Genomic DNA, 14163 nt, shown 5'->3' with positions numbered 1-14163 from the left:
TCTGGCTAATACTCAAGTAGGTGTCGAAGAGCCTCACAGAAAGACAACTGCCAAGAAATCAATCATTTTAATTCGTGTAGTGGGCGATAATCTGTCGAATAAGTTCAGTAGTCTGAGATTAATACCATGCCAATGAGAATAATCATGGTCCCTAATGAAGTTCTTGATTTTATGCAATTTTCCTCGAGATGAATTATTTTTTTAGCAGTCGAGTCGTGGTACTAAGGTAGTCAATGTCTTCAATTTCAGATTCTGTGCAAATGAATGACAAAGCAATTAATGCCTCTACGCAAGCAAACAGGTGAGTTTAAATGCGGGCGTCCCTCATGCGCGAAGGTCCGAAGCGCCGAACTTCGGCCAGCCATAGTTTCGATGCAAATAAGCAATAAAATCTGTCAGTTTAAAGGGCATTGTTTCGCCGAGAAATTTCGCGCATAAGCATAACCCCCAGTTTAATTTAGTTTCAACTCACGAAAATTATAGCACCCAATTTCTGCCCCTCTAAATTTCAATTGACGAAGAACAAAATTTAAATGGTAATTTAAATTCTAAAACTTGTGAAACGACAATCGACTACCGCGTATCACAAGGTCTACCACGGTGTGACCCATGTCCATTTCAATAGTTGTACCATGGGAAGGTTAGACCCAAAAAAATGTTTGTAAATTGCAAACAATTCAGTTGAGTAACAATTTATTTCAGAACAAAAGAAACGTATTCTCCTTAGACAGGCTTAATGGCCATTGATTGATCTTCTTCTTTTTGCACTAACGTTGTAACTATACGTGATTTTTCGTGAGTACATCAGCGACCGGCTAGTGTTTTAGTACGAAGCTTCTTTTTTTCTAATTTTACTCGCAATGAAAGTGTTCAGTTGTGTGCTTTTTAAGAGATTTTTGGATTTTTTATTTGGGAACATTCGCATTTTACTCCATTTTTACGTGCTGTTGTTCCATTACAGCTGCGAGATCAAATGGCTTGTAACCTGAAACTAGATTTCCTGTAATTAATTTTCTTACAAAACTGTAGGAAACGTGATGTGTCCATTTAACGAATTCAAAGATATAGATGGAAGCATTTCATTAGCCAAAAACTGTTAAATTGTTCCTTTTTTGATCAAAATCGTTGTTACCCAAACGGAGTATCCACTTTTTTCCAATCTAATTCGCAAATAAAAATGCTCATTTCTTAATATCTGTTGTCAAATTTTGCTCGTTTTTGGAAAGTGTTTTTTTTTCTTCAAAAACTGAGGTGGCAAATCGGAGAAATTCTGAGCCCTTCTTTTAGGGCTCAACGAAAAGAACAAGCTGTTGGTATCCCTTGCACAAGCTAATTTTTCCAGTTTTGGCAAACAATCCGCAATGGGCTTTGTTCAATTCCCGAAAACGACCGGGCCAATTCTGAAACAATAGTTTAATCTCCCTATGAAAGCGTGTTATCCATGTTTTTGGTAGAAGTCAGAGATGGCCTGGGTAAATGTCTAAGTTTTGATTTTTTGACATATTTGATAATTACTTTCGAGGTCGCGGATTCGGGGGCATTGCAGAATTTAATTTATTTATACTTTTTGTTTTTTTTGTGCCCCTTTTGGAGTTGATTTTTGCCCATTTCTAGCTTGTGATTGCGAAATGTAAATATAGTTTTAATTCGTAATTTATAACATCCATTCATATTCATTCGTTAAATGTTTTTTGCATTAGCGTTGTTGACAGACAACGTTTTAGTTCTCAAATTGGTCCTTCCGAACATTTCATGATTCAGATTTTTTGGATTTAAGGTTTTGCTTGGATTAGTTTGTTCTAGTTCCAACGAACTCTATGGAGAAAATTATCTATATTATTATGAAAAAAGATATCAAACGTTAAAATTTCTTATCTTTGTCAAAAAAAATATTTTCCTAAATTTTTTTACCATGGCTAGTTTCCATATTAAGTGAAAATTAAAAACCACATATGTTTAATAAATATTCGGAACTTTTCTCTTTCAGTGAATATCATCATCATCATCTTCGCGACTGAATTGCTTCTGACAGTTTCATCCGAAGTTTCCGGGAACCAATCGGCTGGTAAGCTTTCTTTTTTTAAACTCCATCCAAGAAAACTTTTGGTGACCGTATCCATTTTTGGTGACCGACCCTGAAAATTTTGTAAATTTTGCCTGCGTCTTAGTGCTTTGGGAGAGCTCGAAAAATTATTTTGGTCGACCTAAAATGCCCCCCCCCCCCCCCCGCCCTCTCGGAGAAAATCCTAGATCTGCCCCACTGAATATGCAATGAATATTGATATGGTTAAAAAACTAGCCACTGTGAACAGATTTGTTCTTCATGCTTTTCATCGAAACATCGCGCGTATAGCCATAATAACATGTAAAACAGCTATGGGGGAAGGGGTTGTACGGAAAAAAGAAATATGAAAGAGTTATCAAATGTTTTTGCCAGGAGCGGGATGCTTCGACGACGAAACTCTGTTTGAAAATATCGATGGACAACGTTTATGCGTGACTGTAATCTTGAATAACAGATCTGTGTACTTGGACGAAGCTCGGTTGAAATGCACGGGCGGTCATGATGATAACCTGCCAGTGTTTGTGAACCAACAAGATGCGAATAAGTTCACGACTCAGTTTGTCTCTCAAATACAGATTGGGGACTCCAACGGGTTTTTCGTCGACTATCAGGTGAGACACCCCCTCGAGGTTTTTAAATTCACTAATTAGAAATGCTTTTGCTAATCAACTTATCCAAAAATCAAACTTTGGAAGAAACGTATCCAAATATAAAACTTTGGAAGAAACAAGGAATAAAGTTTGAGCGAAACAAACCAGAAGAAGTTTCTGTAAAGGGAAACAAATCAGAACCCATGAGTTGCAGAATTTGAATAAGAGATATGCGTTGTTTTTTAACCAAGGTTGCAATAGTTCAACAAAATAAAATCTAAAAAAAATGCTCAGTTCATGCAATTAGCATCATGTCAAACTTTATTTCGCCGGATTTCTTGTTAGTCTGTAATTGTATGAAAAAATTGATGGAAAAAGATGATTTTGTGAAGAAATCGTGTTTCTTACAAGAACCAATATGACCTTTTGCTGAGCTGATATGTGTCAGAAATCAATCATTGACCCCTAAAATTTTGTCCCTTAAATGTAAAACAAAAATTGATATTTTCTGTTATCAGGCTGTGTCAGCCACGCGGAGAAATGACTTTGACGTGGAGTTTCGCTGCTTGAGGCCAACATCCACAGTGAATAAGGCTAGCGACAAGAAGCACTACATCGAGTACTATGAAAACTCAGAAGGTGAGTTATTATTGTTTTTGTTAAATATCCAGGCGCCGATCTAATGAACTTAAAGAAAATCTTTTTCAGGCCGTGTTTTTGTAAAAAATTTTGAGGAAAAAGTCTTAAAAGTGGTTCAAGTTCGACTATGTTTTTTTTTGTGGCTTGACTTTTGATTTCTCAAGTTCAATTCAATTTCATTTGCTAAAATAAAATAAAAAGTTTGCATTGGAATTTTTTCTGGTTTTCAGCTATTTCAAATGCCACTTGAGTAGTGAGAATTTTTTTGTTTTGGCAGCCGAGGTAGCGCGCGTAGTTTTATTCTGTCAGTCAACTTTTTTCATTCAAAGTTGTATATTCATTTTAATCCGTAGTTCTTGCACAAATCTTTGAATTAATAGTTTCTGAGGCACTTTTTTATGATGTTTAAGAGTAATGAATGCAGTGAGTACTCTTATATAGGTTTTGCTGATTTTTTTTTTCTAGGAAAAAGTCTTAAAATTTGTTCACGCTCAATTTTGATTTTTCGCGGTTCGACTTGTGATTTTTTTAAGTTCAGTCTATTTCCATTTAAAGGAAGGCTATCTCCACTATCGAATAGCAAAATTGTAAAGATATCACGAAAAACGTGATCGACTTCTAATTTTGAAAATAGAAATTAATTATCAGATTTCCCAGCGAAATAAAAGTTTTACCTCTTGATCCAGTGTTCTCAAATTGGGTTAATTTTAGCAAAAAAAACTGTCGAGCATAAATTGTTATACAAATCCACAGAGCTTTAAGTCCATCTATTTTTTTTCGAAATTCAAAAGTTGATGCTTTTTGAACAAACAAGTCTGTTTTTTTTTTGGTTTCATTACGCTCATTACTCTTTTTCAACTGTTAGTTGGCTATGTTTTGAAGGTATGGGCGCCTTGAGCTCAAAGCTAAAACGATATTCAACGTGCTACCTTTTCTTAGAGTTTTGGACGTTAAAAGTTTAACAAGTGGTCAGTTTTCGGAACTTGATAATGCTTGAGTTAACGCAACTGTCCTTACTGCTCAACACTTAAACGTGACTAATTTAGATTATAAGCAAGCACATTGGTCCTAATAATTTTTCAATGTTTTCAAATTTTGTTGTATTGTGTAAAATTGCTCTTCTTGATAGCTTAGGGTGATCAAATTAGTTAACTGAGTATTGTAAGAAATGACCAGTATTTGCAATTTTTTTGGAAAGTGATCTAATAAAAAATAGAAGCTAAATATGCAGAATCCCATTCGTCAAGTTTGCAGCTCAAATTCCTGCAATTAAAATGGACGGCCTGCTCTGCTCTTGTTTCGGCGATCTCATGTTTTTGCTTCCGCAGATATTCCAGTCGTATCTACTATCGCCATGAACTTGTCTATTTGTTTGGTTTGAATAGCCTTGTAGATAGTTTCCGTAATATAAAAAAATCTAGTTCCATTAAGTAGTTTTTGGTTGGTTGTGGCGTCCATAGTTTAGTTCCTTGACCATGTTTTGTTTCTTTTTATCAGCGAGTCGTTTCCTTTTCTCGGTTTTGCTCGTGAGTGCTGCCAGTGCTTCCTTTAAAGGTCCAGAAGTGCCCCTTTCCATTGGTGGACCCGACGGATGTACAAACAGCCGCAAATGGCACTGCTCGGACTGGGTTTTTGGTTACGGAGCTTCCTAAGCCGGCCGTATTTATCCCTCTTTTTATCCTAATACTTCTCCTTCGCACTGGCATAAATCCCAACCCCGGACCTCATACCTGCTCACCGTTTAATCACAAAATCATACGTTCCCAAGCAAGCGTGTGGTGCCACATTTGTGGATGGATTCCTTTGGAATGCAGTGGTCCAATCATGCTGAAGCATCATCACAGAAACTCTTACTGTCCCACCTGCACAGCAAATTACATCTTGATCCTCCCAGTAACAAATTATGCAACTAATTTCACGACCGACTTCTGTACATTCCTCGACTGCACTAACCCAAGCAACTAACGCTCCCTTGATTCAAACACTGACACTTTTACAGTTCAACTATCTGTGACAACCCCCACGTATTAACCAAGCCAATCCACACTCACTGTCAACTAAGTCCCTGAGTATTCTGCACTTCAACTGTAATGGCATCTCTGCGAAAGTACGTAAAATAGCAGCCTTAATGTGCGAGTACCACATACTTATCGCGTTTTTCTCAGGAAACGGAATTAAATTGGAAAAACCGCACTCCCTCGTTAGGGGCTAACTATACATTACTTAGAAAACACCGACCGCCAGAGGGAGGTGGTCTTCTTTTTGAAATTCACCATTCTCCTCTATACGATGAACGTGAAACAGTGAAGACGGAACTCTGTGGGCGCAAATCGTGATTGGAAAGGCCAATAATCAGAATCTCCGTTTCACGAACTTTCATATCCTTTCCCATAGTAGCTGTCCTTACCCAAGGTCAAGAAAATATCTCTCTCATTCCCCCTCTTCGAAACTCCATTATACCAGAAGACAGACGCGGGCTAATCTAGGCGCCGAAATTATTCAATCCACATTTACTCCACTAAATGACAACCACCAAAATTGACTACCATATGATAGAAGTTCATCAGCATCATCAATTGACATATCACTCGCATCATCCTCAGTTTTACTTAATCTTGCTTGCAAACAATTTTTACTTTGGGCTCAGACCACCTACCAGTTTTAATGAATCTTCCCATTGCTGAGGATATCTGTTTCGCGCCTCATAAAACTTCTATAAATTTTAGAAAATCAGACTGGAAAACTTTTGAGAATGAAATCTTTTAAAAAATATTCCATGAACACTACTATTCTGACCTGTGGCTTCGGTCGACGAAGTCGGATAATTTCTAGGACTCGGTTTGATCATGCCGAAAGCGCCCCCTGGCGGCTAACAACAACAACATAAGTGCCTCATTTGCGCTTTCACTATTCAAGACAATCTCCGCGTACATTCTCTGTGCATTCTCTGGGTTTCTAGATGCGCAGAATGTACACGCAATTTTGAGCTGGTTATCATAGTCAGTTGGTACCAGTAGTTTTCTTCCTTTCTCTTGTAAACCTCAACAAAATTCTTTTAGATAAAGAAAATCAAGTTACTAATATTAACCAAATGAGCCAATTTTATTATCTTGAATAATTTGCTCCCAGATAACAGAATTTTTGTTGTTGAAATTTTTCAAAAATCTCTTTTTTCCCATTTCAATGAAATTTTTCCAGCTTTCTGTTAGCTATGTTTTTTTTAAATAACATTTTAATGATGATATTCTAAAGCGTAGCATTGTTTTTTAACCTATTTACGCAAGCGAGCTTTGGTAGTGCAGTGTTATAAGTTTAACCATTTGTCAGGAAGAACACGTTCTTTACTGATAATCAAAAAGAAGACCCATTAAATTATTTTAAGTTTGATTACTTTTTCATACGAATATTTTGATGCGTTTTAATCTTGTTAGATCATTAAAAATTGGGAGGAACTCTGTATTCGGGTCTGTTTTTAGTTTTTTTTTGGTTTTCAACTCAAAATCAGGTCACAGAAATAATCATCGGGTTGAGTCGAGTGATATGCTCATCAAAGATTTTTCAGTACTGATTCAAACTACATCAAAAGACTTTCAAAATGTTTCCCAGTTTCCAGAAAAACCGATTTGAATATTTTGAGGTTTTGTCCAATTTCGAGCGACTTTAGCGGCCGAGTAGCGTTCGTTATATCGAGTAACGTTGGTCATTCAGGCTTAGAAAACATGATTTTTCCAAACGAAACCAATTCGAGGAAACTGTATTTAGCGCTTCCTTGACAATGAAACTTTTCTTAAAAATAAAATAGATTGCAAAAAATTTTATACTTTTTTGAAGATTTTTCGTTTTTTTTTGTTTGTTATTCATTTTTGCAGAAAAATGTTGTCAATTTTTCCTATTTGACTAAATTTATACGCGTTTTTATAATTCTCTCATTACATCACGTACAGAAAACGACACTAAATTGAATTAAAAGATTTTTTTGTAGCTCTTTATAATGTGGTCGGTACATTCTGTGTTAGTTGCACAGCAACCGGTTATCCTTGTTTATGTATGACTTCAGAAAAAAATCCAAGTGGGCAGAATTTGTGCGAGGAGCTGGAGGGTGACGATGGCAAGAGTGAAGTGGACAGGATGTTCGAAGTCTTCAACGAGAAGACGAGGGACCACATTCTGATGCACGCAGACAGTGCAGTGACGGGCCAAAAGGTCAATAGGGCGATTATGAAGGCGGTGGATGAGGAGAAAACGGCACGTTACACTGTCTGTATGAGGTGTAAGTTAAAGTTTAAAACATAGCGAGGCCAAACTGTGCTTTTTTGGAAATGTTGGATTCCGCAACAAGGACGCTCCTTTTATTCTTCTTTTGTTCTTTCATTTTCTTTGATAGTTCAGACAAAATTTAACATGTTTAAAGACTTGTCTCTGGAATCCAGGAACATACAGACACAAATTTGTGCACAGTTTTGCCTCGTAATGAATTACATATTCACGAATAGAAAATTAACCTTTAGTAATTTAGTTAACCTTAAATAATCGATCTTCGGGTTAGGCCTCTGGCTGGTTAACTTAAAAAAATTGGTGCAAGTGCGATAGAGGGGCTTCCTAAACGAACTAAAAATTATCTACGTCTCTGTTCTTAATAAAGTTTATCAATTTATTGCTTCGGTGATGTCAATTAAAGAATCGAATAATTTAGCGCTAATGGGGCAGGTTAATCACGTTTGAGAAATATCCTGAAAACAACCGAAAGGATTCTCTCAATTTTCTTAATTGCTGTGTTTGCTTAGAATTAGTGTGACCCCTCTGTCACAGTTTGTTTCTAAAGGGTTCCCTCGATATACATAAATCAAAAGGGTCCCCCGCATCCAAAAACCCCATCCGCGCCCGCATATCAGGAGTACAAAACCCTCATTATCCCATGAAGACGCCCTTTTTTAATCATATTTTACGAGAGCCATAATGAGTGACAGTATCAAATTGTACCAAAATAGTTATAGGCGCCAAAAGTTAATCTTGAGGGGAAGGGCGCCCAAAAACGATGTTAGAATGATTTGATGCCCAAGTAAGGAGTACTGGTTTTACGTTTCGTATATTTTAAATTAAGCTTAATTTGCAACAGGGTTAGCTGAGTTCCAATGCGATGTGCCTCCCGAAGTTGAAACAGCTGAGGCCACTCCCTTTCTGGACGGAGAGAAGAGATTCCACTTCAACGGCACTTTTTGCCTCATGTTCGAGTGCTCAAAAGACAATGTGCAGGATCCCCACAGAACTGTCTGCACTTCGGAACAGGACTGCTTAGCCGCTGACAGAGAGGAGAAGTGTTTGTTGTACATACCAGGAGACGCGGACATAAAACCACAACCGGTCCCCTATATTCCTCCTAGAGGTATGAAAACAAACATTAATTATTCATCGATTTGTATGATATAAACGAAGAGAAAAATGAAGACTAAGCTAAAGCTGCCGGCTAAGAAATATGGCTGATCTGTTCGAGGTTTTTGTTCCGATTAATGAAAGTGGGTAGGATTTTTGTGTTCGGATGCTTTTTTTTTGGTACCACAAATTACCACAAATTTTTTTCGGTACTTTAAATTAACGTCATATCGGGTCGAATGAAACATCGTAATAAAGCCTTTTCAACCGTGATTCGACCAATTTAAAATAAATTATCAAAACAATCTTCTCATTGTTGAGAAAAACGGGTTGATTAGTTTTAATTTGTAACCCAATTTTTAAGTGAACTTTTATCTTTGACAAGTTTTTTAAGTTCATTTAGCTCTTTTGTAGCTCAAATAGAGAAATGTTTGTTTGTATATACGAAAGTTTCAAAAAATCAAGAAGTAACTCAAAATTCAATTTGAAATTTTTTCAGGTGTAGTCAACTGAAGCAATGATTAGGAGTCATGAACTTAGTGAATTCTCTTATATAGATCTTGGTGATTTTGTATTTATTTTCTTTTCAGGAAAAACCTAAATATTTGTTCACGCTCAATTTTGATTTTTTCGCTTCGACTTTTGATTTCAGCACATCATTTCCTTTATTAAAAGGAAAGCAAAATTCACTATCGAAGAGCAGAAAAGTGTAAATGTCTAAAAAACGAGATCGACTTCTATTTTAGATGAAGGTTTTTAGTTTTCAGAATTCTCAGCGTAATGAAAAAATTACTCATTGCTGCAGTTGTCTTAAGTTTGTTTAATTTTATCAAAAAAGTCAATCAAAACTTTTTCTTGAAATTCAAAGAGCTTTAAGGCCATATAGTTTTTCCTGGGAATTCGAAAGTCAATATTGCCTATGTTTCATTTTTTCATGCTTGTTTTTTGTTCATCTCTCTTCTAATACATGCAGAAAAATAACGAGTCAAAATTGGGGAAAAATGTTGGAAAGTTTTAACCAAAAAATCGCCATTTTTCGGCACGTGCTTCAAAATTATTAAATATAGGCGCCGAATGCTCCTTTTGTAAGTTTTTGGGTCCGTCTGGCAAAAATGGATATCTCAAATTAGTACGAAGGTGGGACCCTTTGGGTCGGCAGGGTGTCGAATCTCTGAGGGGCGGGGAGGACGGCGTCCAAACCCCCGCCCCCTTAAATCCGCTCCTGATGAACGTAGTGAATACTCTTACATGGGCTTGGTGATTTCTTGTGCTTTTTTCCATGAAAAAGTCTGAAAATGCTCTAGTAACTTCATACAGAGTTGCATTCATTTTATATTCACTTCTAAGATTCAGGTATATTGCTAAGATTTAGGTGTATTGCTTTCTTCGAATTAGAAATGGCCCGGAAAAACGTGAACGACTTCTAGTTTCGCAACTGGATTTAATTTTAAGATTTCCCAGCGGAACAAAAATTTTGCCTATTGATCCAGTTTTTTCAAAATGGGTAAGTTTTATCAAAAAATGTCAATAATAAATTCTTGAAAATGAAAGAACTTTAAGTGAATCAGTTTTTTTCATAGAAATTCAAAATTTGGAAGTTTTTTCAAAAAAAACAAGTCAGTGTTTGTTTGTTTCCTTGCGTTCATGACTCTTTTCCAACCGTCTTTTGGCTATCTTTCCTTTTTTATAAATTACTGTGGCTGAAACCCTCTGTTCTAATTTCACAGGAATAGTCTACACTTGTTAAAATGCCTTCTTATCATCGGACGTGATTTCATCTGGAAATAGTTCCGACATTTGTTTACTTTCAGAGAGTCATGATTTTAAATATATTCAGTATTTTTGAGACCTTAATTGAACCAAGTTACCTTGATGTCTTTTGTTCTCTAATGTTGTTCAATTATGTTTTTTCTAAAAAGAAAGTTTGTTTTAGAGTCTCAATCTTCAGTGCTGTCCAAGTCGACAATTTGGGTGGTAATAGGCGGGGCCCTATTGGTGCTACTTCTCTTTTTAATCCTCGTAGTTTACCTTGTCAACATCAACACTGAAGGCGAATCAGCCAGCATGAATCCAGCTAGAAACGTGTTCGAGTACTGGCGCAATCGCCAGAGTTTTCAGAACCAAGAAATAGACCACGAACCCATAGAGACAGCATACTCGGCTTACTCGATTTGCGACGAAAACTCGACGTCCGATTCAGTGTCTATGCAGTTCGTGACTAATTACAGCGACAACTTGAGACGAACAGCCTCAACGGGGGCGTCGATAGTTGGCGGAGGGTCGCACGGGTACCCCCCAACCGACTATTCCAGTCCTCCCAGTCAAGCTTCGTCAACGAATAATGTTACAGGGGAGCCCCCACCCATGTATGATGAGTTTTACAGACGTGCACAACAGAGGATAAACTCAACTAACTCAAGTACGGTTTCATAAACTTTGTAAATGAAACAAGTTATTAAGTGTTGATGAAAGTAGTGAAGACACTTATAGAGGTGGAAATTTTTCAGGTATAACTTTTAAATGTTTTTCACGCCAAATTCGATTTTTCGCGGTTCGACTTTTGATTTGTTTCTAAGTTCAATTCAATTTCATTTGCCAACTGAAAGCAAAATAACGCTTTCGAATTACGAAACTGAAAATGGCGCGGAAAAAAAAACGTGACTGACTTCTAGATTCGAAGGTGGATTTGAATTTCTAAATTTCACAGAGGAATGACAATTTCACCTGTTGATCTGATATCTCAATCTAAATTAGCAGAAAAGTTTCAAGCAGAAATTATTCTTGAAATATAAAGAACTTTTACATGATGTATTTTTTAAATTGAACAATATTCAAAAATATTCAATCCGTTTTTCCGGTACCCTTGATTTCGTTTTCACTTTGCAACTTTCTGTTACTTTTCCAGCTTTCTGTTTCAACTTAACTTTTGTTCTTATTTTACTACTAAAACGTTGATTTGGTTTGTTTGTAGTTAACTCAGCTGGCGAAATGGCGCCTGCTTATACCAGTAGACCAGTGTCAGCCGCCTCCAGCTTCCTCAGTCTAAAGATGGGTGGTGGGGGGCTGAGTGGACCACACAGTGCGGGGGGATCCCAGTTCGCAAGTATATCTGATATGAACAATCAACTGCATCAACAGGACTCGACGTGCCAGATATTACCAGCCAGAGGAAGAAACCTGAGCGGAAAGAAAGTCAAGTTCCAGGTGAGAAACGCTTTCATGAAATTAGTTCTAGAATGGGCAGGGCGAGTATGACCTATTATCAATAAAAAGTGGCATCAACATTTTCCAATCGTTGCTTAATCAAATCGAAAATCTTGAGTAATAGATCTTGATGCCGTTTTAGGCTCATCCCAATCCGCCTTATTCGGGGCCCAAATTAAGGCATGCATCCGATATGGACCCTAGAACTGCACGTAGGGTGCAAGGAGCAGGATTACCAAATCTTTCTAGTTCTGCGGGAGGTTCTATGATGAAAAACACACTTGCCACCCACCAGAATCAGCCCAGTAGTTCTAAGTCACCGGGGCACTCTTCGAAAGAGTTGAAACCAGCGCTGAGGGTACGTCATCGGTCTGCGGAGCAGAGTAGAACTATGGGTCAATTTGGTCCAACGATAGCACCCGGAACGGTTGGTGGAGCTTTGCCTGCTATCCAGCCGCCTCCGCAACATCCGGGATCCCGGCTCCTGAGGAACTCCAGCAACGGAAGTGGTGGAAACTTGTTGACAGGAAGCAGCACAAATAGTATTCTAGATGAAATATCTGGCGGTGCTAGTACTCACAAAGACGAAAGCTTGTCCAAACGAAATTTAGCGAACGATGAGCGAAAATCAGCGCCTCGTTTGGCCATTGATACATCTGTGAGACAGCGTCATGTCTCGGCCGATCAGCCTGCATTGGGACGCAATCGCAAAGATAGTGATATGATAGGTCTTCTTGATGACCAGAGTCCGATGATTTTGACCCCTGGAAGCGATGGTAATAGCAAAAATATCACAGTCAACCCTTTCTTATTTACGAAAGACCGAAAATCAGCATCAGATTTCAATTCTGATAGACAAAATGGGCAATCGGCTGAAGGAACCTTAAATGTAAGCAATGTTTCATCTTCCACGAATGCTTTAACTGTTCGCAGTCCATCTGAGCTGAACCCGCCGATGTTTCAATCAGCATCCAAACATCAGCGTTTCTCAGATCAAGACCTGACCGAAAATAATCCCAGTTTGACAAATTCTGCAATACGTCCAAGGTCTAAAAGCGTGACTGACCAAAACCGCCAGCTAAATACTCCCTCTTCGTCGAGTGTGAATGGAAATTTGGAAAAAGCTGATTCAGGGTCGGGAGTAGTAGGGTACAAAGTGGGAAATGTTATAGGAAGCGCTTCCGGTAGCAAAACTAGTGTTGCCTCTATAGAAAAAGGCGCACCCCATTTGCCCAAACAAGGCTCCATAAATGCTTCCTATGAAGACGAATCAATATGCTAGCCATCAAACTTGTTCTGGAAAGGTGTTATTTATGTAAAATTATTTTTGATAAATTTGAATCATTTCACCAAAAAAAAAACTTTTGTAAGATATTATCCTATATCGAAAATGTGATTCTGTTGATTTAACTTCAAATTACGGCAGTTTGTCTTGGACTTATGGGTGTTTTTGAGGAAAATTGCCTAATGGAAACATTTCCGACAAGAAAATCAAAGCAGAATTAGAACGAGTAAGAGTATTTAATTCTAATGCATCGTCTGAGTTTTTTTTGGAGTGTTCGGTTTCCTTTTTGGTACTATTTTACTTGTTTGGTCCCGTGAGAAAACTAGTTTAGATGATTGGTCCAGCCGATTCTTAAAAACAAAATAAAGCGAGAGATTCGAACCTACGCCTTGGGGTTGGTAACCGAATTCGTACCGACTAAACTGAATATTCCAGCTCTGTTGACAACATAGAGAATTAAAATGCTCAGTGGGAGATTTAATCCAAATACTGTACCTCTGTTGCTATTAGGGACCACGGCATTTTTGCGTAACCAAACAAATAAACCAGTACTTCATTTTTTTCAATATAGGGAATTTTTTTAGGAGCACCCGATTAATTTCAATCGACCTAAATGATGTGGTAGTTTCAAAGTAATTCATTTATGGATATACGCGTTACCTGGCTTGTTGTCCAACGTCTGTTCCTTTTGTTAATTAGTTAAATAAAAGTTAATCAATCAAATTTTTTTGCAATCAAGTCACTTCTCAAGGATAGGAAATTATTGCGGAGTAAGCAGTTTTTCAATGCGTTTGTGAAATCGGCAACTAGACTTTTACTATCAAGCAATTTTTCCTACAAGTTTTCTATAAAGTGTTCTTTAAATACAGGAAGTTTTTAGTCTCTGGAGGTCTTGATGTCTTCAATTTAGTCTCAAATTTGTTTGAATTCTTTTTTCAGTTTTGAAGTGATTGTAAGCTATAATGTTGTTTGACGTTTGTCTTCTTGTTGTAATTCAATTGATTTCTTTT

The 14163-nt window shown here is 37.4% G+C and overlaps 1 protein-coding gene across 2 annotated transcripts in view; it reads left to right on the top strand.

Annotated features, from left to right (window-relative positions):
- Window positions 1-13876, top strand: part of LOC134854554 (uncharacterized) — a 245060-nt gene extending 231184 nt beyond the window's left edge. The window contains exons 2-10 of one of the 2 annotated variants that reach the window (XM_063870859.1): window positions 254-301; window positions 1988-2065; window positions 2438-2676; window positions 3174-3294; window positions 7352-7564; window positions 8411-8677; window positions 10598-11083; window positions 11636-11868; window positions 12011-13876. In XM_063870859.1, the coding sequence (XP_063726929.1) occupies window positions 265-301; window positions 1988-2065; window positions 2438-2676; window positions 3174-3294; window positions 7352-7564; window positions 8411-8677; window positions 10598-11083; window positions 11636-11868; window positions 12011-13150 (2814 nt within the window). In that variant the 5' untranslated portion in view covers window positions 254-264 and the 3' untranslated portion in view covers window positions 13151-13876. Of the gene's footprint in view, window positions 1-247; window positions 302-1987; window positions 2066-2437; window positions 2677-3173; window positions 3295-7351; window positions 7565-8410; window positions 8678-10597; window positions 11084-11635; window positions 11869-12010 lie in introns of both variants that reach the window. The other variant, XM_063870860.1, reaches the window with a different exon arrangement.
- Window positions 13877-14163: the final 287 nt, after the last annotated feature.

The sequence above is a fragment of the Symsagittifera roscoffensis genome, chromosome 9 (genome assembly GCF_963678635.1).
Source record: "Symsagittifera roscoffensis chromosome 9, txSymRosc1.1, whole genome shotgun sequence".
NCBI lineage: Eukaryota > Metazoa > Xenacoelomorpha > Acoela > Convolutidae > Symsagittifera > Symsagittifera roscoffensis.
The sequence above is the reverse complement of the archived record's forward strand: the minus strand, read 5'-3'. Positions and strand labels throughout refer to the sequence as shown.